Source organism: Mustela erminea, chromosome 19 (genome assembly GCF_009829155.1).
Source record: "Mustela erminea isolate mMusErm1 chromosome 19, mMusErm1.Pri, whole genome shotgun sequence".
In the NCBI taxonomy this organism is placed as follows: Eukaryota; Metazoa; Chordata; class Mammalia; order Carnivora; family Mustelidae; genus Mustela; species Mustela erminea.
This window is the reverse complement of record NC_045632.1, coordinates 12,539,142-12,566,234: the sequence shown is the minus strand read 5'-3', so window position 1 is coordinate 12,566,234 and position 27,093 is coordinate 12,539,142. Positions and strand designations below refer to the sequence as shown.

At 45.6% G+C, this 27,093-nt stretch overlaps 1 protein-coding gene across 3 annotated transcripts; it reads right to left on the bottom strand.

The window, feature by feature from the left end:
- Positions 1-9,205: 9,205 nt before the first annotated feature.
- On the bottom strand, positions 9,206-26,072 carry ZNF805 (zinc finger protein 805). Of its 3 annotated transcripts, none has more exons than XM_032324662.1 (4): positions 25,777-26,072; positions 23,754-23,880; positions 20,126-20,221; positions 9,206-12,037 (listed from the first exon to the last, which is right to left on the bottom strand). In XM_032324662.1, exons 2-4 carry the CDS (start codon positions 23,785-23,787, stop codon positions 10,425-10,427), a joined length of 1,743 nt encoding a protein of 580 aa, XP_032180553.1. In that variant the 5' UTR covers positions 23,788-23,880; positions 25,777-26,072; the 3' UTR covers positions 9,206-10,424. The 3 variants fall into 3 exon arrangements, with proteins under 3 accessions (XP_032180553.1, XP_032180552.1, XP_032180551.1); XM_032324661.1 differs by lacking the exon at positions 25,777-26,072 and adding an exon at positions 25,328-25,649; XM_032324660.1 differs by lacking the exon at positions 25,777-26,072 and adding an exon at positions 24,217-24,289.
- Between the last annotated feature and the right edge of the window lie 1,021 nt (positions 26,073-27,093).

Sequence of the window (27,093 nt, the reverse complement as noted above, 5' to 3'; positions counted from 1 at the left end):
AAAAGCCATCCAGGAGCTAGGAACAAGGCCAGGAAGTAGATCCCAGCAGTCTGACTCGAGGGCCCATGCTCTTGACTCTCCATTGCTCCGAGGAGGGCAAAAACCAGTTGCCCATTTACAACCTAGCTCAGACCATTCACTCGTGAGATGTGTGAGCTCCTGTGAGGAAGCAGCTGACAGGCCATTAACTCCAGACCCGAGGAAGACATCACTGAGCCTTCCAGAGGCAGCCCCGCATCTAGGACTGCAACAGGAAAGGCCATCTGTGGGCCGGGGGGCGTGGGGTGAGCACGGAGGGAGCTGCGCCTACTCCCAGGAGCCAGACTCCCCCAGGCCTCCAGCATGTGGTCTCTGTGGCGGGCCCTCCCAGCTGGAGCCCAACACTCCCACTCCCTCCCAGTCACCCCCTCTGACGGATCCATCAACCTGACCATGCCCAACACATTATTTCATCTCAAGTTATCCACATTTAATGATGCAGAAATTATTATGGCCACATATTTAATTTTCTTCTTTTAGAGCCAAAGGCTACATGTTTCAACAACGGGAACAGAGTAAATGAGAAATCACAGACATAAGTGCGATGTAAAAACAGCACTGACCTGGCCATTTTGTCTTTGTGGAAATAAAGGCAAAAGAGGGACTATTTGCAAATCAAATCACCTAAAGCTCCATCTATATCAAGAAAGGCAAGAGCCTGGCTCTGCAGTCTCACACTTCGTCCCCATTAAGTTCAACTCTATGGTGGAAGAGTATCTGTGGCTGCACTGATTTAGTTACTATGGTCATATGTATGTAAGCTGTCGCCTCAAAGCTAGGACTTGGTCACTGCAGCAGGCTGTTGACTCAACCTTTTAGTACCATTCAAGTCACTGTGAAGAAGAGCTCATGTCGCAGGCCTGCGACTGCTACCCCTGGAGCTTCAAAATATGCCTTTGGCTGGAGTTGGAATCTTATGTTTCAGGAGGTTTCCCATAGTTCCCAGAAATGACAAATGGCTCGGTTTGCCTATTTTTTTGTCAACCACGTGGCTTATGCTGGTGGCCTGCTATCCTTCTGGAGGTCTAAAGTTTTTATTATATTTTAGAGAAATAGTGCCCAATAAAAACCCTGGGTATGGAGTTTTTCTTTCCTTCCTTCCTTCAAAAGTTTATTTATTTGAGAGCGAGCACAAGCTGGGTAAGGGGCAGAGGAAGAAGCAGACTCAAGCAGGGTGAAGAGCAGAGAGAGAGAGAAGGAGACTCTGCTGAGCAGGCAGGCCAACATGGGGCTTGATCCCAGGACTCAGGGATCATGACCTGAGCCGAAGACAGAGGCTTAGCTGACTGAGCCAGCCTGGTGCCCCATGGCATGGAGTTTCGAATGTGCTTCTCTTGTATACATTGCACAGACGCTGTCCTGACTCCTTGATGGAACCTGAGCGCTCAGAACTCCCGAGGAACTCCGCACTTCCGCCTCCTTGCTTGGCTGACTTGGCTCTGACCCCATCCGCTGTAATAACTCAGTCACAGCTACTGCGTACGCAGCGTCCTCGGAGTCTTCCTACTGCATCATTCACCCTGCGGTAGTCTTGAGGACTTGCAACACACGCCACTCATTACTCAGTCAAATGCTCCACCGCCGAGCTATACCCCGTGCCTCCACCACCATTCACCATGGCTTTGCAAGTCTTAGAGATGTGACCATAAACGCTGCTGTGGTTTCTCTCTGGGGTCAACACATGCCACATGCTGTGCCAACTACAGACAGAGCGTTGCGTGAACACTCTGTGAGGGGCCCGGACATAGTAATAAAAATACACTGCCATGTGTGACCATTTACTAAGACACACATACACCAAGTGTCTACGGAGGAAAATAAAAAGCCAAAGACAACAGAACGAGACACTGGCTGGATGCGGGGAAGACGGAAGAGAAATGGCGGCAAGGTATCCAACTCGGGCAACAGACAGAACACAACGGATTCACTGAGATATTTCTCAGGCACCTCAAACACGACGTGTAAAACCAAATGCCTCCCATAGTCCTCTTCAACCTCATACCATGTGAAACCCAGAGATTCTCTATAAATTTCTACAACATTATAATAGACTATGCAGCCATTGAAAAGTTAAGTTTAGGGCGCCTGGGTGGCTCAGTGGGTTAAGCCACTGCCTTCGGCTCAGGTCATGATCTCAGGGTCCTGGGATCGAGTCCTACGTCGGGCTCTCTGCTCGGCAGTGAGCCTGCTTCCTCCTCTCTCTCTCTCTCTCTGCCTGTCTCTCTGCCTACTTGTGATCTCTCTGTGTCAAATAAATAAATAAAATCTTAAAAAAAAAAAAAAAGTTAAGTTTGGTTTATCTCACTCAACCTAAAGAAACGGCCAAGGTGTACAGTCAAAGAGAAAAGGGGATTATAGCTCAATGACCATAATTTGATCCACTTTAATAAAAATGATGGTGACCAGGAAAACAAAGACTTATCACATGAGAAGGAACATAGGAAAGGACCCGGACATGAATCCTGCAGCTGCCCTAACTGGCCTCAAATCCCTAGTCTCATACTTGGTTAAATGTACAACTCTGGGTAAATCCCTTAGCCTTTCTGTTCCTCTGAACAGATCAGTTTTCTGATCTGTAAAACAGGGATAACATGACCTACCACATAGAGTTATCGCAAAGAGGAAGAGCTGATGTGTGGAAAACATTCAAAACAATAACGGAAACATAGTAACGTACCATGTCGGCCTGCTCTTGTGCTGGCCCACTGCCTGCTGGCCCACTGCCTCGAAGGGATGCCCGTGACTACATGGCACACGCAGACAGGCTCCGTGTGTATGATTACTCCCAGGTGTGCAAGGATGACCAGACAAACATTCAACCTGGAGACAAGGACTTGGGGAACTCTGCAGATCACTGAGCATCAAATACCTTGAGGGGGGGATTCACTCACTCATGGAACCCCTCCCAAGTCAGAAAGGGCAACAGACGGACTGAGAAGTACCACTGTTTAATGGATGGAAGAAGACATAGTTTCTCTGAAGGAGCAGGGCAGGAGCTCACAGAAACCAGGAAAGTGCTCTCAAGTCAAAGAGGTAGGCAGCAGGAAAAAGGTCCCATCACAGCCTGTGTGTGGGGGGAGGACAAGAGGGAACTCTGGGAGACTTGCTTAAGTCAGGTGACGGTGCTGGAGACCACTGTTTAGTTGTCGGCGGGGTGAAGGGACATGAGGGGGTGGCGACAGACAGGGGATGGAACAGTGACACAGGGTGTGTGTCCACGCGGTGTTGGCAGTGAGGCAGAAAGTGCCTGGGGGTGAGACTAGAGACCTAAACACAGGTATGGATGAGGCGGCTAGAAGGGGATTAAGAGAAGTTACAGACCAAGCAGTGGGGGGGTATAACAGACATCTTAGACAAGTCAGGGATTGGAGATACATGTCCAACCACAAAGAGGAAGAGTGAGCCTTGAAGAGGAAGAGCCTCTTTCTCCTTTGAGGCTACACAACTGAAAAATTCAAAAACCAAAATGAAAACTCACTGGGTAAGCTCAATAGATTAACTACAAGAAAGAAAAGACTCAGTTAGCTCAGAGAGAGATCAATGGAACTAAATCCTTCTGAGCAACAAAGAGAAAACAGACTAAAGAATGGGGGGAGCACGAGTCCACAGACCTTCCGGCACAAGAACAGAAGATCTACCACTCATGTTACTGAAAGAGAGGAGAAACTGGGGCTGAAAAAGATAATTGAAGAATATCTAAAAATCTTCCAAAATGGCAACACATTCAAAAAGCTAAGCAAACACCGAACAGGATAAACCCCCCAAATGTCATGCCACGTTATATCATAATCAAACTTCTGAATTCTATATACAATAAAAACCACATTGAAAACAGCTTGACAGAAAGAGGCATTACAGATAGAAAAACAATGGGTCAAATGGCAGACTTCTTTTTTTTTTTTTTTTTTTTTTGGTGCCGAAACCCGGGATCGAACCAAAAATGGCAGACTTCTCATCTGAAACCAAGGAGAACAGAAGGAAATGACATGCTTCCCAAGTACTAAAAGGAAAGAATTGCTGACCCCACATCCTGTATCCCACAAAAATATCCTACTAGAATGAAGGAGACTTACATCGCTGGATGAAGGAAAACAAAAACATTTGTTACTAGAAGACCTTCCCTGTAAGAAAGACTACAGATGATCCCTGACTTAGAACGGTTTTAGGATTTTTTTGGCCTTATGATACTGTGCAACTCATAGTCAGCAGTAACAGCCACAGCCAGCAGAAACCGTAGTTCCAAATCTGAATTTTGACTTATTTTTCCTCAGACCAGCAGTATGCAGTGCGATACTCCCTTGTGACACTAGGGGAAGCACATCTCCCAGGCAGCCCTGCAATCCCAAGGGTGACCCACCAGTACTCTACAGGGCCCTATGTTGCCAGCATTCAGGATACTATGTCTTGTGTTTCCCATCCCATCATTTCTACAAAACACCCATCTGTGGCTCCACCTTCTGGTGAGAAGAGAAGGACAATTACTCTTGAGAAGAAACTCAAGATAATTACCTGGCATGAAGGTGGCGAACTAGTAATGGCTATCACATGTGACAGTTCGGACTTTCTTAAACAACAATCAACCATATTAATGGTCAGTGTTGATGAAATCCACTGTCACCACAAAGAAAAGAGATGGGCCAGCTGATGAGCAATGGGGAACTTTGCTGCCATGCGGACAGATGACCAAATATAGAAGCTAACCACATGCTGCTTAGCCCACTGACGATCCAGGCTAAGGCAAGAAGTCGAATCCTAAAAGAGCAGCTGATGATCCTACAGATACACAAATGGTTACAGAAAGTCCTAAGGGATTCCAGTGCTTCAAAAGGCATCATAATTTTCATCATGTGAAGGTTGGCAGTGAGGCAGAAAGTGCCAACACTGAAGGTGCCGAAGCTTTTAAGGGAGACCTGCATGGGATAATTGTGAATGAGAAATATGTGCCAGAGCGAGTATTTAGCGATAATGAAACAAGCTCGTTCTCGGAGTGTGTGCTGGGTCATTCATACACTTGTCAGCAGTCCAAGTCAGCCAAGATTCAAGGCACTGAGACATATAATGCTGCTTTTGCGTGGAAATGTTGCAGAGTTCAGATGAAAGCCTTTTCTACTCTACCACTCAGAGAGCCCTAGAGTATTCAAGAACGTGAGCAGGTATATGCTTCCCATATGTTATCACTACAAAAAGAGAACCTGGATGACATTAGCACTGTTTAAAGGCTGGTTTTCAAACTGTTTTATTCCACAGGCAAGAGACTATTTGAGGCAGGCATCGTCCCATTCAGGGGGACGTCCCATTCTTCTTATCTGAGAGGGTGCTTCAGGGCACCCACAGCAATTCAGGCACAAACATCCTGCTGTAAAGGTTGTACCTTTGCCAACAAACAGAGCTACGCTCGTTCAATCCATGCACCAACGTGCCACAGCTATGTTCAAAGCACACTATTTATGCCATTTGTGTAGGCTGTTGAAGTGACTGAATCTGCCCAAATTCTCCCGTTTTAGAAAAATCTTCACATTCTAAATGCTCTCCAGAATATCACTACAGAGCGAGGGGTCACGCAGCAATGCCTCACAGAAGCTATACGGGAACACATTCAGAGGTTGTAACAAAGATTCTGCTGTTGAGGAATGTTAAGTAACAAGATGTTAGTGCCTGGCAAACAGCCACATCAATGAAGATATTCCTGAGCTTGCTGGCGTGGAGCGGAAGAGCTTTCTCCTGGGGACTCCGCTAATCAAACTGGAAGGACAAAGAAAAAAGCAGCTGATGCAGAAGTCACATTGAAGCACCAAGAAAAGTCACAGCAAACACTGACAGAGGACTCCGCTGCTATCAGCAGTGCCATCGGGATGTTAGAATAGATGGATGTCAGTCGCAAGACATTCACTAAGCTGACGGGCAGACACAGGATGCTCCTGCTTGCTACGCAAAAACTTGTAATGAGGGGCGCCTGGGTGGCTCAGTGGGTGAAGCCTCTGCCTTCGGCTTGGGTCATGATCTCAGGGTCCTGGGATCGAGCCCCACATCGGGCTCTCTGCTCAGCAGGGAGCCTGCTTCCCCACCCCCCGCCCCCCGCCTCTGCCTGCCTTTCTGCCTACTTGTGATCTCTGTCTGTCAAATAAATAAATAAAATCTTTAAAAAACCCATACAATGAAAAGAAGAAACAAACCGCACAGTCAAAACTTGGTATCCCCCTAAAGAACTCTGCTGGCTAAACCTTCAATGAGTCTTGATGCCTTGGTGCCCTCTACCCGCTATTCTTCAGCCTCATCACAAGAAAGAGAAATGGATGATCCTGTCTATGTAGCAACCCCACTGTCCACAAATTAACTGTAGCTCACCAACTCAAACGTTCCTTAGGCCCAGCTGTGTATGTTAATGATAAGTACCCACACAATCATGGTTTTTCACTTTCAGTATAGTATTCAGTACATTACCTGAGATATTCAACACTTCGTTATAAAACAGGTTTTGTATTAGATGACTCTGCCCACCTGTAAACGAATGTAAGCGTTCTGAGGACAGGTAACCCAGGCGAGGTTATGCTACGATGGTCAGGAGGCCTGGTGTATTAAATGCATTTCTGACCACAGTGTTTTCAACTTGCAGTAGGTTTACAGACATGTAACCCCACAAGTGAGGGAAGATCTGTGTAGGAGTTTGCAAAAGAGAAAGGAAATGTTAATAGAAAAAAATCTTCAAGACAAAAGGACAATGGAAAGGATACAAGTAGAGGTAAACAGACTATACTTCTCATGGGTTTTGTAAAAATTCCTTGTTGAAGCAAAAAACATCATCCGATATGCTCAGTGCACAAAGAGAAAATACATAACACAATTATACTGGAGAGTGGGGAATGTGAAGGGGCGGATAAAAGCCAGGTTTCTACATATCAAAGCACTAGGGCATTGATGCCACAGGCTGTGATAAATTATATGTGTATAAAACAATACCTAAAATGACTACTAAAATACAAAGAGATATTCTCAGAAACACATTTATAGCAAATGAAATTCTAAAAATTAAAGTTAACCCACAGGAAGGCAAAACAAACAAACAAAAAACCCCAAAAAACAGAGCAAAAATAAACAGGGAACAAAGAAAGTCCAAACAATAAAATGGCAAACTCAAGCCCTAACATATCAGTAATTATTTAATCTTAAATGGTCTAAATACAGCAATTTAAGAAAGAAATCAGCAGAATGGATAAAGACAAAGCATGACCTGAGTATGTGCTATTCATGGACACTCACAAATATAACAACACATGTAAGGTTGAAAATAAAATTATGGAACCATATAAACCCCAAACTGCAAAATATTACCCCCAAAATGCAATAGTGATTATATTAGTATTGGATAAAATATACTCCAAAGAAAATTTACAGGGGCAAAAAGAGACATTACATAATAATAAAGAAGTCAACACACCAAGATGACAGAGCAATCCTACATGTGTGCGCACTGACAACAGAGCTTTGAAACGCTCAAAGCAAAAACTGGTAGAATTTAAAAGGAGAAACAGACAACTCCCGATCATACTTCAGGACTTCAATATCCCCCTCTCAGCTATTGAGGGCAATACCAAACAAAATCAGCAAGGATACAGAAAATCCGAAAACATCCTCAACCAACAAGATCATGTGGACATTTACATAAATTCCATCCAATGACAGTAGAATACACATTCTTTTCAAGCAACTTTATAAACATTCATCAAGACAGACCATATTTGGGGTCATAAGGCAAACCTCAACAAATTTAAACAACTAGATCAAATATAAAACAAACTAGAAGTCATTAACAAAAAGCATGAAATACCCCAAACACTAGGATATTAAACAATACACTCCTAAATACTTTATGGGTTAGAGAAGAAGTTTTGAATAAAGAAGTTTTTAGAACCAAATAAAATGTAGTTAAAATGTATTACAACTTGTGAGGAAAGTGCTCTAAGGAAAATTTATAGAACGTAATGCTTACATCAGAAAAGCAAAAAATCTCAAATCAGTAATCTAAGCATCCATCCCAAGAAACTACAGAGGAAAATACCGCCAAAGCAGATGGAAGAACGGATATAATAAAGGTCAACACAGATATCAGTGAGATCGGGAACAAAAAGGTAACAGAGAAAAAACAGTGGTATAAAGTGCTGCTTCTTTAAAAAGATCCAAAAAAATGATAAATACCTAAGAAGATTAACAAAGATAAAAAGAGAGTTGATGCGTTTCCAATATCAGGAATCTAACAGGAGATATGAGTAGAGATTCTTCCATCATAAACAATATAATAAAGGAATACTTGAAACAAATAAGAAAATTTAGATGAAATGGAACAATTCCTAAAAATGGACAACTATGAAAATTCATCCAATACTAAACATTCTGAACAGTTCTATACATATTAAATAAAATAAATATATAACTAAAAGCATCCAAAGAAAAATCTCCAGGCATAAATGTTTCACTGGAGAATGCCACCAAACATTAAAAATAAAACCAATTCTATATACTATCTTCCACATAATAAGACTACTCTCAATATAGTTGGGGAGGTCACTATCACCTACAGACCCAAACCAATGACGGTACGAAACAAAAGACAAAAAAACAAAACAAACAAACATGAGTGAAAGAAAAAAATCTATGTATCATTACCACTAATGAAATTGCAGGAAAAGTTCCTCAACATACTAGTATACTGAATACTGTAATAGAATAACAATTATGTTCTAAACCAAGTAGGGCTTATTTCAAGAAACACAAAGTTGATTTCACATTCAAAACTCAAATTAATGTAATACATCCTATCAACAAGCTACAGAAGAAAAAACCACAAGATTATATCAATTGGTAGAGAATAAGTGTGTGATAAAATTGAACACCGATTCATAATAACAACAAAATAACCCCAGCAAATTAGGAATATAGGAAACTTTCTGAACTTGATAAGAAATTTCTATAAAGAAAACCTTATACTAACATCATACTTGATGAAAAATTGTATGTTTCCCCCTAATATCAGAAACCAGACAAGAATATCCTTTCTTACTACTACTACTGTTCAACATCATATTGGAAATCCTAGCTAGTACAGCAGATAAGAAAAGAAAATACTAAGTATACATATGGTAGGGAAATAATAAAACTATCTCTTTTGTGGATGATATTTCTATGTTTTCTAACCCCAAGCATCCTATCACAACAAATAAATGGCTACCGTTCAGCAAGGGTGCAGGATACCAAAACAACATCCAGATTTTAATTACATTTCTGCATACTACTAAAACTTGTGTGGAAATGGAAAGTTTAAAAATCAATGCCATTTATAATAAAAGGAAAAAAAACACCTTGATATAAACCTTATAAAGTCCATACAGGACCTATCATTGAAATTTATACAACAATGATGAAGTAAATCAAATGATACTTAAACAAACAGAGTTTGGGTTAAGTATGAACATACTGTGTTCATAATGATGCGAATTCTCAACAAACTGATCTGAAAATTTAACTCAATTTCTATCAAAATTCAACAGATTTTTTTCATAAAAACAGACAAACTTCTCCAAAACTTTATGTGGAAATTCAAAGTAATGAAGAATGCTAAATAAGTTTTAAATAAAAACAATAAAGAGAAAGAAATCATTTTACACAACTCAAAGATTTACCATCTAATTATAGCCATCAAGTAAACTAATAGTACAGGACCAAGAAAAAGTCCAAGTATCAGCTCCTCAAAACCACATGAAGTTTCTTTCTTTCTTTCTTTTTTTTTTTTTTAAATCAAAGCCTTAAACAGTTTTAACCAGTGCAACAACAGGTGCCCATTCATATGTGTGTTCTTATCTCCTCAACAGAAAGGTGTTTGATGGTTCCAGCCTTTGTATTTCTCACAAAGATGAAGCTCCTTAAGAACAGAGACAGTGTTTTAGAACAAAGATGTTCCTGAAGTTTCCAAACCTGCCTTCAATTAACTCTCTTGACACTGGATAGCAAGGAATGTATATACAAGACACATAGCAGTCTGGGTCCTTTATCCTTAAAACAAAACCCTCCCCCTGCCAAGTAAACTAAGGATGCCATGACAAAGTGCCAAAGGCTTGGGAAGGAAGTCTGAAAGAAAATGTGTGTTTACAGTTCATTTTCTCTTCTATGTCTCTTTCTTTAAAAAAAAAAGAAAGAAAGAAAGAAAAAAAATTCCTGAGATATTACTGTGGTGTAAAACAAGGAAAAACATGTAGCTGGAGGTTTTCCTATGTGCACATAATCACTGGGTCTCTCCCTGGATGAACTCTCAGATGTAAGATATGGCTCCAGATGGGGTAAGTTTCCCGTCTGACTTCTCAGATGACAAATGATGTCCTACAACAGAAGGTTTCTCATCGGGAAGGAAACTGAGGGGGTTCTCTTTGGTATGAACGATCAGATTCTGAGTAAGAAGTTTCCTCAGTGGTTACATTCAAGAAGTCTTTCCCCAACAGGAGCTCTTGGAGGTTGACTGAGGACTGCCCGCTCGTGAAGGGTCTTCCCACTTCGGTTACACGGACAGGGTTTCTCCCAGTATGAATCCTCTGATGCTGAGTGAGGGACGAGCTGCGACTGAAGGCTTTTCCACACTCACTGCACTCATAGGGCTTCTCTCCGGTGTGGATGATAGAGTGTCGGATGAGGTTGGTACTCCAGCAGAAGGTTTTGCCACACTCGACACATTCATAGGGCTTCTCTCCACTGTGAATCCGCTGGTGCCTCGTGAGCCCTGACCGGCGGTTGAAGGCCTTCCCGCACTCCGTGCACTCATAGGGCTTCTCTCCAGTGTGGATGCTGAAGTGTCGAATGAGGTCTGCACGATTGCTAAAGGCTTTCCCACATTCTTTGCACTCAAAGGGTTTTTCTCCAGTGTGGGCCCTTTTGTGCAAGATGAAAGTAGAGCAGTGGGTGAAGGCCTTTCCACACTCGCCGCACACATAGGGCTTCTCCCCAGTGTGGATCCGCTGGTGCCTCTTGAGGTACGACCTGTGGTTGAAGGCCTTCCCGCACTCCAGGCACTCAAAGGGCTTCTCCCCAGTGTGGATGACATAGTGGTGAATGAGGGCCGCACTCTCACAGAAGGCTTTCCCACACTCACTGCACTCATAGGGCTTCTCCCCAGTGTGAGTCTGCTGGTGCCACATGAGGTAGGACCTGTGTTTGAAGACCTTGCCACACTCGAAGCATTCGTAGGGATTCTCGCCACTGTGGATGATATAGTGACGGATGAAACCTGGCCTATCACGGAAGGCTTTCCCACATTCTTTGCACACAAAGGGCTTTTCTCCAGTGTGGCTCCTATTATGCAAGACAAAAGTGGAGCGGTGGGTGAAGGCCTTCCCACATTCATTGCACTTGTAAGGCTTCTCTCCACTGTGGATCCGCTGGTGCTGGGTAAGGTGTGACTTACGGTTGAAGGCCTTCCCGCACTCCATGCACTTATAGGGCTTCTCCCCTGTATGGACCATGTGGTGTTGAAGGAGATAAGTGCTTTTACTAAATGTTTTCCCACACTCGGTACATTCGTAGGGCTTCACTCCAGAGTGAATCCTTTCATGTCGAGCAAGGAGGCGTTTCTTGTTAAAAACTTTCCCACATTCATTGCATTTAAAGATATTTTCTTCTTCCTGAATCACAGGATCTTTACCTGACCCATATGAGTCACGGTCATGGACAGCACCTCCCCGAGGGACAGGCTCCTGTACAATCCCTGAATACACATTATTGGCTGTTCCTATGTTGCCATGTTCAGAGCTTGATTTTCCAGGGAGCTTCTCCTTCTGGGGGTCTATCTCTGGTCTCAAGTGTCCTTCTTGCATTTGCAATGACCCAACCTGATCCTTAGTTCGGCCCACCTGGGAGTTCCCTGGAACTCCTTGTGTTAGTTGTTCCTGGTGGAAGACTCCCTCAGACAGGGCTGGCTCACTAGTGGTTGATTCTGTGGTCTTAGATTTTCCTTTGTCACCTGAAAGAAACCCAATACATAAAAAGGTCCGTTGGTAATGCCAACACAGAAAAAAATGAGCATTTCAGTGAAATGAAGAGAAAAAAACAAAGATGAAAATAGTGTCTCTGGGGGCGCCTGGGTGGCTCAGTGGGTTAAAGCCTCTGCCTTCAGCTCAGGTCATGATCCCAGGGTCCTGGGATCGAGCCCCGTATCAGGTTCTCTGCTCAGCAGGGAGCCTGCTTCCTCCTCTCTCTCTCTCTCTCTGCCTACTTGTGATCTGTCAAATAAATAAATAAAATCTTAAAAAAAAAAAAAGAAAATAGTGTTTCTGTCTTGCTACCTCTGAATCCCAGGATAACAATGTCTTTCTTTCTTGATCCTAGGACTATTGACACCATGAAAGGGAAACCTGGGGGAGTGGCTGGGTTAGAAGACAAAGTGCAAGAGAGGAGATACAGTCGATTCCAGATTGGACATTTATGCAAATAGGTAACTCATTTGGGCCCCTGATAGTTCATGCTTAAGAGATGACTGAGGGCAATGTCTGACCACATGCAATCAGAGGGTTGGTGCTTTGAGCTATAAGATAGCAACTAGGCCTCTGGACAGTCACATAGGAAATAATTCAATCAGCTGTGCTTATGTGAAGACAGTCAATAACTCTGACCCTCAAGTCAGGTGAAATTCCTAGGCTGCCAATACTTTGTGCATGGATTTCTATACATCAATCCCAGAAAGGTAACAAGTCCCTGAGGATACAGTAGGTCATGTATGGAACCCCTCCAAAACCTATTCCTAAAAAACACCTGATACAGACATACTGGATGTGACTTTACAACAACCACATTAAATAAGCTCAAAGAGCTAAAGTAAGATATGGAGATAGTCAAGAAGACTATGTATAAACAAAATGGAAATATCAATAAAGAGCTAGAAACCTAAAAAGAAACCAAAAAGAAAAGTATAATAACTGAAATGAAAAATTCACCGCAAGAATTCAAACGAAGATTTCAGTAGGATGAAGAAAGAATCAGCATACTTAAATAAAGGAAATGAAAATTCTTGGGGCGCCTGGGTGGCTCAGTGGGTTAAAGCCTCTGCCTTCAGCTCAGGTCATGATCCCAGAGTCCTGGGATTGAGTCCCACATCGGACTCTGCTTGGCAGGGAGCCTGCTTCCCCCACCCCCTGCCTTTCTGCCTACTTGTGATCTTTGTCTGTCAAATAAATAAAGAAAATCTTAAAAAAAAAAGAGAGAAATGAAAATTCTGTCCAAAGAACAGAAGAAAAAAAAAATTTAAGAAAAGTGAACATACTCTAATGGACTTTGTGATATACCACTAAATGAACCAATATAGTTATTGTAGGATTAGTCAGAAAGAAAAAGGTAAAAGAAAGTATTTTAATAAGTGGCTGAAAATATCCCAAATTTGATGAAAGAAATCAACAATAAATATCCAAAAAGATGAGTGCACTCCAAGAAAGAAGAACTAAAAGATTCACACCAATAAAACTTACAACAATCAAACTTTTGAAACCCAAAGATAAACAGAGTATCTTGACAGCAACCTTGATGCTACTTGTCATATATAAGAAATTCTCAATGAGATTACGAGCAGACTTCTCATCAGAAACCTGGGAGGCCAGAAAACAGTGGGTCAATATATTCGAGGGTAAAAGAAAAAAAATGTCAAACAAGAATACTATATATGGCAAAAGTGTCCTCTAAGAGGGAAATTAAGGGGCATCTGGGTGGCTCAGCTGGTTAAGCATCTGCCTTTGGCTCAGGTCATGATCCCAGGGTCCTGGGATAGAGCCCCGCATCAGGCTCTCTGCTCAGCGGTGAGCCTGCTTCCTACTCTCTCTCTGCCTGCCGCTCTGCCTACTTGTGATCTCTGTCAAATAAATAAATGAATAAAATCTTTAAAAATAAAAAAATAAAAGCTAGTGTTACTGTAACTTCGGGCTATAATTCCACATCTAGTTTCTACATAATTCAAAAGACTAATGAATTTAAAAGAGTTATTAGTCTTAAGTCTGGGGCAACACAATATACAAAAATATACTTTTGTGACACGAACAACCAAAACAGTTGAGAACTGAGCTGTAAAGGAGAATTTTGTTTGTTTGTTTTTTAAAGATTATTTATTTATTTATTTATTTGACAGACAGAGATCACAAGTAGGCAGAGAGGCAGGCAGAGAGAGAGGGGGAAGCAGGTTCCCCGCTGAGCAGACAGCCCTATGTGGGGCTCGATCCCAGAATCCTGAGATCACGACCCTGAAGGGTCTGCTGAAGGCAGAGGCTTAACCCACTGAGCCACCCAGGCGCCCCTATATTTTAAGATTTTTATTTTTTATTTACTTGACAGAGAGAGAGAGCAAGCAAAAGCACACAAGTTGGTAGAGTGGCAGACAGTGGGAGAGGAAGAAGCAGGCTCTCCACTGAGTAGGCAGCCTGATGCGGGGCTTGACCCCAAGACCCTGGGATCATGACCTGAGTTGAAGGCAGACACTTAACCAACTGAGCCACCCAGGCGCCCCAGAACATTGTATTTTAATAAAAGATCTAATACAGCAAGAAGCTGCAACAATTGTAAACATGTACTTAAAAACAGACCATCAAAATATATGGAACAATGGGGCGCCTGGGTGGCTCAGTGGATTAAGCCGCTGCCTTCGGCTCAGGTCATGATCTCAGTGTCCTGGGATCGAGGCCCGCATCGGGCTCTCTGCTCAGCGGGGAGCCTGCTTCCCCTTCTCTCTCTGCCTAACTCTCTGCCTGCTTGTGATCTCTCTCTGTCAAATAAACAAATAAAATCTTTAAAAAAAAAAAAAAAAAATATATATATGGAATAAAAAGTGACACAATGAAGGAAAAGAGAGACAATCCTATAGTAATAGATGGAAACTCCAATATCTCATTCTCAGTAATGGAGAGCACAACCAGACAAAATATAAATAAGGAAACAGAGGACTAATGAACATGGAACATTTTCCAAGATAGATCATGTTAACACCAAAATTAGGTCTCAACAGATTTACAAAGATAACATATAAAATATGACTCACTTCTACTGAAAATGAAAACTTAAGATATTAAAACTTACAGGATGCAATGAAAGCAGCATTAACAGGGAAATTTATAGTTATAAATGCTTATGTTAAATAACAAAGAGATGTGAAATCAACAAACTAGTAGACAACTTAAGGATGCAGGAAAAGAACACACTAAAACCACAGTGAAGGGAAGGAGGGAAATAGTAAAGATTAAAAGGAAATGATAAAGAAAATAGAAAAATAGAAACAAAAATCAGGATAATAAAAACTTGGTTCTTTGAAAAGATCAACAAAATTGGCAACCTTTAGCTAGATGAACTAAGAAAAAAAAAAGATACTTAAATGACTAAATCAGAAATGGAAGTGGGGACATTACTACCGATTCTGCAGAAATTTAAAAAAATAAGATTATAAGAGACTATTATGAACAACTGTACACCAACAAGTTGGGTAACCTAGATAAAACAGACAACTTTCTAGAAACACAAAACCATGAAGACTGAATCAGGAAGAAATACAAAATCTGAATAGACATCTACCTAGTAAGGAGACTGAATTAGTAGTAAAAATATCTCCCAACAAAGAAAAACCTTGGCCCTGATAGTTACACTTATGAATTCCACCAAAGGCTTTAAAAGAAAAACACCAATCCTCTAACTTTTCCAAAATATTGAAGAGGAGGAAACACTTCTCAAATCATGAAGGCCATTAATATCCTCATACCAAAACTAAAGACACTACAGTAAAATTATAGCCTAATATACCTCACAAACATTGATGTAAAAAATCCTCAACAAAATAACAGCAAATTCTGCAGCATATTGAAAGGATCATACACCGTGACCAAGTGGGGTTTACTGCTGCAATGCAAGGGTGGTTTGACATAAGAAAACTGATAAATGTAACAACACATTACTAGAATGAAGGGGAATAGCCCATAAAATGATCTCAATGGACACTGAAAAGCCTTTGAAAATTCAACATCCAGGGGCGCCTGGGTTGCTCAGTGGGTTAAGCCTCTGCCTTCTGCTCAGGTCAGAATCCGAGAGTCCTGGGATCAAGCCCCGCATCAGGCTCTCTGCTCAGCGGGGAGCCTGCTTCCCCCTCTCTCTCTGCCTGCCTCTCTGTCTACTGATCTCTGTCTGTCAAATAAATAAATAAAATCTTTTAAAAAAGAAAAGATATTTCATCAAAGACGACATACAAATGGTTAATAAACGCAAGGTGAGAACGCCTGAGTGGCTCAGTTGGTTGAGCAACTGCCTTCAGCTCAGGTCATGATCCTGGAGTCACAGGATCGAGTCCCACATTGGGCTCCCTGCTCCACAGGGAGTCCGCTTCTCCCTCTGACCTTCTCCCCTCTCACTCTCTCTCTCAAATAAATAAAATCTTGGAGTTCAATTGGGAGCAGGAGCGAAGACCGGACTCCAGAGAGCCCTGAGCAGCCCTACAGCCGCCGCTGGCCTAGTTTCCTTCACACCCCAGGAGAAGCTGCCGCGGCCGCAGCCGGCACAGTCCCCTCACGGCAGCCAGGAGCAGTGAGGCTGGAATCCTGCAGCCGCCTGCTGCCCTTGCCCTCCGCGCTGCCCACACCAAGGCCTGCACCACCGGCAGCAGCGCAAGGAGCGGCGGCCCGAGGGGGCCTCACATCGGCGGCACCTGCCGGCAGGGACAAAAATATTATCACAACAAAGGTTTGGGAATAGTAAAATGGTTCAATGTAAGAAATGGGCATGGTTTCGTCAGCAGGAAGGGCACCAAGGAAGACGGATCTGCATCACAGGCTGCCCGAGGGAAGAAGAACTCCAGGAAGGGCCTTAGCAGTGGAGGAGACGGAGAGACTGTGGAGTCAGATGCTGCGGACGGAGAGAAGGGTGTGGAGACAGCAAACGCGGCGGGCCCCCCGGGAGTCCAAGGTGAGGCAGTAAGTCCGTGACAGACCCGAGCCGTTACACACGCTCTCCGCGTCGCAGGGTCCTCCACGCAGTCACCAGCCAAATGACCAGAGCAGGGAGCGTGTGGGAAGGACGCAGGATCGGAAGGTGCTCCCGAAGGCCAGGCCCAACAGCGCCGACCACACCGCAGGCGACGGTTCCCGCCTTGCTCCTGCGGAGACCCTACAGCGCGGATTGCAGTAGGCCAACCCTCCCGAGCAGGGAGAAGGGATGGGAGAAGGAATGGCAGGTGCGGACACCGGGGTGCACCAGAACAAGGTAGTGAGACAGAACATGTATCGGGATTGAAGACCCCGATTCCGCAGAGGTCCTCCTCGTCAAAGACAACCTAGAGAGGATGGCAACAAGGAAGATAAGGAAAATCAAGGAGATGAGACCCAGGGTCAGCAGCCACCTCAACGTCACTACCGCCGCAACCTCAGTTACCGACGCAGACGCCCAGAAAACCCTAAACCGCAAGACGGCAGAGACAAAAGCAGCCGGTCCACTCGCTGAGAATTCGTGGGCGCCCGAGGCTGAGCAGTGTGGGGCTGAGTAAACCCCTGCTTTCTGTCTCTACCAGCACCCGGTTAGTCACCCAACACGAAGAAATGAAGATGACATTCCAGCAATAAGAAATGAACAAGAGAATGGAGCTAAAGACCTTAAGTGCTTGCTTTTTGCCCACTGACCAGATAAACAGAACTACCTGCATTATCTATGTAGCATGGCCTTTTACTGCTTTTACCTAAAGATGTCTCTTTTTCGAAATGACAAACGTGTTTTTTAAGAAAAAAAAAAAGCCTCGTTTTTCTCAATATACCTTTAAAGGTTTTAAAATTGTTTCATATCTGGTCAAGTTGAGATTTTTAAGAACCTCATTTTTAAATTGTAATAAAAGTTTACAACTTGATTTTTCAAAAAAGTCAACAAATGGCAAGCACCCGTTAACAAAGGTCTTAAAAAAATAAAATAAAAACCCACAAGGTGTTCAACATCACTTATCATTAGGGAAATGCAAAGGAAACCTACAATGTGGTATCCTCTCATGTCTATTAGAACTGCTATCAAAAAATCAGAAAGAACAAATACTGGCGGATGTAGAGCAATGCCAGCTCTGGGGCACTGTCGTGGGAATGCACAATTACAGAAAGGAAGAAGAAGAAGAAACAGAAAGGAAGCTCCTCAGAAAGTTAAAAATGGAATTCAGAGATGACTCAGCAATTTCATTTTTTGTTATATGCCCAAAGAATTAAAATCAGGTTCTCAAAGATGCTTGTACACCCATGTTCACAGCAGTCTTATTCCACAATAGGTAAAACACGGAAGCAACCCAAGTGTCCGCTGAGGGATGAACAGATGACAAAGTGTGCTATGTGGAGTATTACCAAGCCTTAAGAAGGAAGGAAATTCTGACACGTGCTATAACACAGATGAAACTTGAGGACATTATGCTAAGTGAAACTGGCCAGTGCCAAAGACACACAAATACTGCATCATTCCACTCATACGAAGTACTTACAGGAGTCAAAATCATAGGCACAGAAGTAAAATTGTGGTTGCCAGGGCCTGGAGCAGAGAGATTGGGGGTCACTGTATCATGGGTATAGAGTTTCAATTTTACACAATCAAGAGCTTTGGAGATTGATGGTAGAGACAGGTGTACGGGATTATGAATGTGTTTTGTACCACTCAACTGTACAATTAAAAATGGATAAATGTCAAGTTTTATGCTATGAATATTTTAACACACAAAAATAACAGCAAGAATAAACATACAATCCCTACAAATCAAAAAGAAAATGCAAACAAGTTAATAGAAAAATAGGTATTTATCATGAAACAACACTCCAAGGAGAAAATACAGACTGACCGAGATCATATGAGCAGGTGCCAAAGGTCCTCAGGAGGAAGGAAAAGCAAGTGGAGCCCACATGAGATACAGTTTCGTCGACCTGATACCTGAGAGTAGCAGACACCGGGCAGAGTACTGTCAGCGACCGAGGAGCCCTACAGTACCAAGTCCCGGGCAAAGCATGGGCCAAAAGGAACCTCCATGCGGTCCTGGGGCAAGTGTGAACTGGTACGTGTTCTTCAGAACACCATGGCCGTTAGCCAGTGAGCAGGCGAGCCTGCATGGCCTATAATCCAACATGTCACCCCAGGAGACATCAGAGACACCGCCATCTTGTGCAAGATGACCGACGCAGGACTGCTCCTGGCAGCAGCGCCTATGAGAGTCAGAACGTGTGAGTAACGGAGCACAGAGTGGGTGAACACGCCAAGAGACAGGAACTTTCTTACTACTTTTCTTCGACTGTGAGGATTTGAGCCCATTTGTATGGTGAGTCGAAAAAAAGTGACTAAGTCACATTACACAACAAGCAGAATATGAATGAAGAAAACAGTTTCCTGCAAAGGTGTGCTCTAGACTCTGACTCAGAACTGGCCAAGGGCAAGACCTCTCCCACTCGATGGTAGGGGAAGCTGCAGATCCCGGAGCCTGAACGAGTGTGGTAGGGTTGAGGATCAAGCAATGGAGGAGGCGGACCTGACTTTCAACACCAAGACCCGCTGAGACATTATGGCTGGGGCAGTGGGAAGCCCTGGAAGCGAGTCCGAGCCCCTGAGGTAACTCGTGCAGAACACAGAGTTGACCAGAGGCCCAGCAGATGCAGAGGCCGGTTACGAAGCTAGCAGCAACCCCCAGAGAAAAGACAATGGGAGCGTGCACTGAGCCTGGGGACTGGTCTGAGGGAGGCGGTGCAAGTGATGGATTCGGGAGATGGAGAAGATGTAAAATGCATGGGACATAGGCATGGCTGGATGTGGGGCCGGTGGGGGAGAGGTGGGGGTGTGAAGAACTCTCGGAGGCTGTCTCCAGTCTCTAACCTGCTTGGGTGGCAGGACCATTCCTTGAAACTTGGGAGGTGGGAGGAGTCAGCGACCTTCTGGGCCCCTTGGCAAGAATGCTGACTTCGGGTCAAAGGGCTCCGTGGCATCCAAAGCAGAAGAGAAGCCAGAACAAGAAGCTTCCCCAGGGAACCAGGGCCAGCGGTCTCCTGCTGGTCTCAAGCCTGGAGGGTCCCCCACCTGCCCACACCTTGGCTCGTACCTGCATAGGCGCTCTGAGACAGGTGTCCCTTTAGCATCCATAGCTCCTGCCCGTGCTCCAGCTGGTAGATCAGCTCAGGTCTAGGAACAGGACACCCTGTTCACAGAGAAAGAAAGAAGATGCTAGGGTTTGTGTGAAAAGAAAGAAAATCCCTCCATCTAGTCTGTAAACAAGACCTTGGAATAAAACCAGCTCCCATGCACACAGAATGCTACCTTGCAAACCTGGGAGCGGAAGGCATGCCATGCTGCCGGGCAGTTTTCTTCCTCATGGAAAGTAAAAAACCAATATATAGAGTCATAAATATCATAGTATAAATACAAACTGTAATCATAAATAAACAAAATCATAAAGGACTGTGTCAAACAAATGCCTTTTAGCATTTCAAAATTGAAATGAATTACAATTTACACATTTAAAATATTGATGTATTTATTCAAAACTAGGCATTTGGCTTCAATGATCTAGCTCTTCTTCTAGACCCTAACCACAGTTTTGTACTGTTCTTCCTATACGCCACAGACAAAACGAGGATTCTGTCGTAGGACTTCCTCCCGGCATCCTTGGCAAGTACACGTTGCAATCAGCACCACTTTGTAGATGAAGAAACCAAGGCTCAGGCAGATAATGGGATGTGCCAAAGAGCACAGAGCTGGTGACTGGCTGAGCCAAAATGGAAACCCGGCTCTAGCCGTACCTGCTCTCTATGCTGTTTGACCACAAAGCTGCACACCATCGTTCCAGATGTGCTGAGTCCAGGCAAAAGGATGATAACGATCACGATGAGAGAAACAGGACTCGCAGTGAGATTTTCAGCTGCTAACCTGCACATGAGCTGGTCACACCACGTACTGTTCTGAATCCTGTTCACAAGTGACCCACTGATCCGGGCTACAGTCCAGGAAGTAAAAACTAAAGTATGTATACACCAGCTTACCATCGAGCACACCGAAGCACAGACAGGTTTGGTAACTTGTCTGCAGCCACAGTTTTTAAGGAGCAGACTAGGACTGAACATCAGGAATCTGGCTCTAGACCTTTGTCTCCTAAACATGACACTAAGGAGGAAAAGGCAAGCACCTCTGTGTGTGGCCAGCAGCCTCAGACCAAGTGGAAGGTGGTGGCGAAGCAGGGCCATGAGCATGAAGATTCATCCTCAGACCAGAGGAGTCTGCGGAGGGACAGACTTAAGGACTCTAGACTTCAGCATTTCTTAACTACTAAGAAATAATAAAATTGAGACTCCTACACAGAGATATGGTCACAGACCATTTACAGAAACATCAAATATTGCACACTGTCAAAAGCATTAAACATAAAAAGGATTTCTACTACAAAGAAAAAAAAACACCAGAGAATAGCTTCATGAAATGAAATACGTTCCACACTGAGTAAATTAAGCTGTGTCGGGGACTCACTACAGTGGCCGAGGTTTCCTGATCTCCTGAGCACCGGGATGCCATGAGATTATATGGGGGAGCAGGAAGCGTGCCTGGGGCCGTGCTCCAAGGACCTGAGCAGGCTGTGGCTATTATTAACTACTTTTCCTAAAAGTGACTCACTCTTTATTTTTCCTAGATTCCTTCAACAACGGAATCTGTATCACTGTAGTAGGTGGGAAATCGGCATCATTAGCCTTGATGGGAGGTCACCCTGAAGACTCAGCAAAGAAATCAAAACGATCTTAATCCCCAGTAAGCTCATGAAAGGCAAATTAGCAATGATTAGGGGGTGAGGCGTTAAAATTCAACACTAAACCCAAATTTATCCTTAGCAACAATCAGAAGACAGGGAAGAGCAGAAATAATGCAAAGATGATGTCAGGGTGTCCCTCCATGCCAGCTGCTGATGTGTCCATTAGTCCCTGAAACAGGGTTTCTCAACCGCCATACAACTGACATGTAAGTCACGGTAATTCTTTGCTGGGAAGATAGGGAGGAAACTCCTGTGCATTGTAAGGATGTCCCGCAGCATTCCAGGTCTCTGCCCACTCAGTGCCTGTCCCACCTCCATCCCACCTGGGACAACCAAAAATGTCTCCAGACACTGTCCAGTGTCCTGGAGGGATGACATTGTCCCTGAATGAGAACCACAGGCATAGCGGGTTATAACCAGGAAGACGAGAGAATGTGAGGTGGAGAGAGGATCCTCCGTGAGAGCTGCCGGTCAGGACACAGATGGAGAGGTGGGGACTATGCGCAGAAGGGGCGACCGTATGAGAGGCTGAAATGCCCCAGAACACGCAGCAGCAGACACGACAGCCAGCGGAGTGAGCTCCGGGAAAGCACTGAAGGTGAGGGGTGAGGTCAGCAGGAGGAGAGCGTGGACTTTTATTCTGAAACATTTTGTTACGAAATATTTAATCTATCGGGCTGTTCTAGTTTTGCTTTTTCTCTTCTCACTGGCAGACGTAATTCCAGTTCTCCAAGAACAGTCTCATCCTCGGCTCTGGATTTATAGTCCCCCTTTCCCTCAAACTGAACAGCCTGTGCTGATTCTACCCAAGGAGAGAAACACCGAAGCTGGTGCTTCTCAACCGCAGCACCCGGGACGCAGCAGGCGGCACAATTCGTCACTGAGCAGGCGCTGTCTCATCCATCAGAGAGGGTTACGGCATCTCCGGACTCGAACCCTAGATGCCAGTCCCAGCTGCACCCACGGCAGGACAACCCAGAGGGCATGCAAACATTGCCAAATGTCTCCTGGGGGCACAACTGCCAGCTGCCGAGGAGCATTACTCTAACGTCTCTCAACCCGGCAGAGGATGCTGGCCCTTGAACCTCGGGACCATCACGGAGGCACAGACACAGAGAAGCCCCATAACTGGGACCATGTCCTTTGGGACAGTATCTGTCGGCGCTGAAAGCAAAGGCCTCCCGGGGGCCTGCCTGACTCACTCCCTCCTTGGAGAACATCCCATCACTCACAGGCCTGCTAAGGACACTTGAGTCAATCAGGCTCGTGCAGTCAGCTCCCCCTCCGGAATGTGAAATCAGAATCTCGGATGGAGGCCAGTCTGTGCTGGGCACTGGGGTGACAGGTCCAGAGAAGTACTGGCTCCGGTGGCCGTTCCTGCCTCAAGAACACCCCACACGGCCCGGCAGCAGACAGACAAAGAGGAACAGTATAAGCACGCCAAGATGCAGAGATGAGGCATCTGGGGGCCGGAGAGAGCAGGGACCGGTGGCCAGTCCTGTCACTACCTGATGAGGCAAAAAAAACAAAAAAAAAAAACAAAAAACAAAACCTTCCTGCATACAGAGACAATAGCAGAGAGAGCCAGAGAGAGAAGCTAGGACAAGAGACCAGAAGCCACGGCATCATCGTCGTGGTTCCCAGTTCCTCTACCAGAGCCTCACGGGACCAGCTGGAAATCCTCCCTTTGGGTTCTGCAGAACACCCCCCTTTCCTTCCATGGTTTTCTAGGAGCCAAAGAGGAACTGTTTCTTGCCCAAACAGACACAGGAGAGCAGGTCCAAAGAGATTAACCTAGAAAATGGCTGAAGCTGCAGGGAGGAGGGTCACAGGGAGGGCTCCAGAGGTCTTCTTGACCAGCCAGGCCTGGAGCCAGAGGGTGCTCTGACAAGGAGGCAGTAGGTGTCCCCATGGTGGAGTGGGGAGGACTTACCCAGAGACACCAGAAGTCCACAGTTTTCCAGCATCACCTCCTGGTACAGGGTCCTCTGGGCCGGGTCCAACTGCCCCCACTCCTCCTGGGTAAAAGTCACGGCCACATCATCAAAGGTCACAGATATCTGCAAAGTCAAACAGAGAGAGTAGCGTTGGCCTTGGGGCTGCTGGATGGGATCAGAGCTCATCCCTACATCCCTGGTAAAGATGCAGAGTGATCAAGGCTCCGATCACCCAGTACCTCCTGAGGGCCAAGCTCTGTGCTGGGCTCGAGGGGGAGGTGGGCCCTGCTCTGGATGTGCTCCGGTAGTGTAAGGGAGAAGCCCTCTGTGGGAGGCTCTGGAAGGTCACACAGACAATGGAAATGACTCAAGGACTGGGAGATGCAGACAGCAAGGGCTCTAGGACGTCAGAGGAATTAGCGAGCATGGTAATAACGGTGTCAGTAACAACAACAGTACCTGAGCCTCACTGGTCCTGCTAGCTGCCTGCCTCATGCTGAGGGCTTCGCATCCTAGCTAAAGGGACTACGAGTCCCCAGCTCTTAAGTCATCTTCAGTTTCCACCAGTGTTGTCTAGTTGTTCGAGTGTTGACTTGAAAATACTTCATAAGGAGTTTGCCTTGTTAACGTTACTCCACCATTTTCTAGTTTCCTAATGTTAAATATCCAACATGTGCAGGACCACATCCTACACACCACAAGTTAGATATAAAGAACTCAGCTACTCCACTGCCCGATGGACAGCCCCACTACTGCACATCTGTCATTTAAATACTCCAAACCACTGGCTCATGGTTTTTAATGTGCACTTTCAGTACCCACATCTCTGTGCATTGCAGCTTTGTCCCCTCTATCAGTGCTCTCAAATTAATATTTCAATTATACACCTGGACATTCCTAATTAATTGGTTCATACATAGGAACCCTGAAGTATTACTTAGCTCTGGTGCTGGATAAACTCACATCACCAGGCACATCTTGGACATTTAGATAAACACAGAAAAGTCAACTAGGGCCTCCACATTGACAACCAAATGATATATGTCTAAATTATGGAAACTCTCTGACATGCACTCCCCTAGCATCATATATGTGCTTCGTTAGGGGTACAGATATGCATTTTTCTGATCCGTCTTGAGCTGAAAATTGGGGAAGAATTAGCAAGGATCAGTTATTAATCAAATCTTGGCTACCTGGGGCAGAGTCTTAGAGAAGTCATGGTCTAGCTTCCTGGGTGTCACTCAGGGTTAGGAATCGGGCTTCTGGCCAAGAATGACAGAGCGGACTGGTTCCCAGGTTGCTAAGAGTAGAGGAGGGATTCAATTCCTGTGCAGGAGCTGCACGTCTGGGGTCAGCGTCACTTTTAAATACGGTGTGCCCATTGTCGGGCCATCTGCACATTCAGTCCCTCTCCGTGTATTCTAAGACTGGAGATGAAGAAAGTGACAACGTTCTCCACTCGTCTGACACACACACATCAAAGAGAAACCGAGTACCCCCTCGCTCCAGGCTGCCCAGGAGCCCTCTCCGCAGCAGCGAGGCAGCAATGCCCCAGAAATCGTCCACTCACCCGCGCAGGGTCCATCCATGCTGCCGCCATCATGGGACCCTGTGCACGGAGCGGGGCCCGGACCGGCAGCGATGCAGGCGGGTCCCGCCGGCTCGGCCGACTGCCCCCTCTCCCCTGCCCCGGGAGGTGTGACCGCGGCTGACGTTCCGACTCCCCGGACGCCGGGTGGCTCACGGCTCCTTCAAAGGCGCGGGGCTGAGCGGCAGCCGTCTCTCTGCTCTTCTTGGAAGAGCTTCACTGGAGGCGGCCACAGAACAGCGACGCCCTCCCCACAGCTGGCGTGGACAGAACCGTCGCACACGAATGACGTAGGACCAGGAGCCCGGAAGCCCCGCCGCCAAGGGAGCGGACGCCAGTGCACAGCCTTCTGGGAAGTGTAGTTAGGGCTCTATAAAGTGCCCCGGAAGAACCTGTTCCGGAGCGGGTCCTCCTCGTCCTAAAAGACTTACCAGACCCAGAGCTTGTCGTTACACCCCCCTCTTCACGGCGAACACAACGCGAGGGGACAGAGGAGGAAAGGCGAGGCCGTCTCTGTCCCGCCCGGGGAAGGCGAGGCTCGGTGGCGGGGACCTCCGCCCGCGATCAGGACGCGTGGTCACCAGGCCCTTGTGTCGGCTGGTGACTACCCCCGTGCGCCTCACCTCCCGGAGATGCCCCTGGACGGAAGACGGATGCTCGAGCGGTGACGACACCGCCGGGGTTAGGACGCCGGAAGCCCCCCTCCGACGCGGCCCCCTCTGAGGGGCCTCTTGTGGGCCGGCGCCACGCGCTGCGGCGCCTTGACGCGCGGATCGGGCCTGGGAGCCAGAGGGGCCCCGTGCGAGCCCCGGGGCTTGGCAGGCTGCCCGTGACCCAGGCTGGAGCCCGGCGCTGTGGAGTGTCTGTCCCACGGGGCACCTCGCCCTGCGTCTAAACGCCAGCGGAGGGGTGTGCGTGGACGTGGAGTACGGGAGTGGTCGGCCGCCGCCGCCGCCTCGAGTCTCCGCCAGGGCGAGAGTAGCTGGAGACGCGAACGGACCGGGGCGAAGCCAGAGCTAGCCTGGCGCTTAGGGGGTGCAGGCGAGAAACCCACAAAACCGTGTTAGATGCTAACATTCTTTTCAGAGTTACATTAGGCAAAATCTTACATGTCGCCATCAGGGACTTCTATAGTTTTCTTCTCATGACTATGAGAGTGAGAGAATAACGCCTCACTTGGAAGGAGTTGAGAAGACATACGGTCGTGAAGAATGGAAACTGTGCAGAAGATATCAAGAGATTTAAGTTTATGGACTATTACTCATCCATGAAAAGGAATGAAACGGTGCCATTTGTAACGACATGGATGGAGCTAGAGTGTATTATCCTAAGCAAAATAAGTCAGAGAAAGACAAATACCATATGATTTCACTCAGATGTGGGATTTAAGAACCAAAACAAACAATCAGGGAGGGAAAAAAAGAGGAAAACTAAGAAACGCTATTAACTATAAAGAACAAACTGACTGATGGTTGCCAGAGGAGAGGTGAGTGGGGGAGACGTTCAGTAGGTGATGAAGATGAACGAGTGCACTTTAAAAAAGAAAAGATTTTATTTATTTATTTATTTATTTATTTATTTGAGAGAGCGAGAGCATGAGAGGGGGGAAAGTCAGAGGGAGAAGCAGCCCTCTGCTGAGCAGGGAGACCACTGTGGAACTCAATCCCGGGACTCCAGGATCATGGCCTGAGCAGAAGGCAGCCGCTCAAACAACTGAACCAGGTGCCCAGGAGTGCACTTTGGATGAG

Bases quoted from the DNA above. Each gene is read 5' to 3' on its own strand.
- ZNF805 (XM_032324660.1), bottom strand. From the start codon at position 24,252: ATGAGGCAGGCAGCTAGCAGGACCAGTGAGGCTCAG. The intron at 20,222-23,753 runs GTAAGTCCTCCC...CTCTGTGAACAG, and splicing joins TGGACTTCTGGTGTCTCTGG to GGTGTCCTGTTCCTAGACCT. The intron at 12,038-20,125 runs GTACGAGCCAAG...GGTTTCTTTCAG, and splicing joins GTCTCAGAGCGCCTATGCAG to GTGACAAAGGAAAATCTAAG.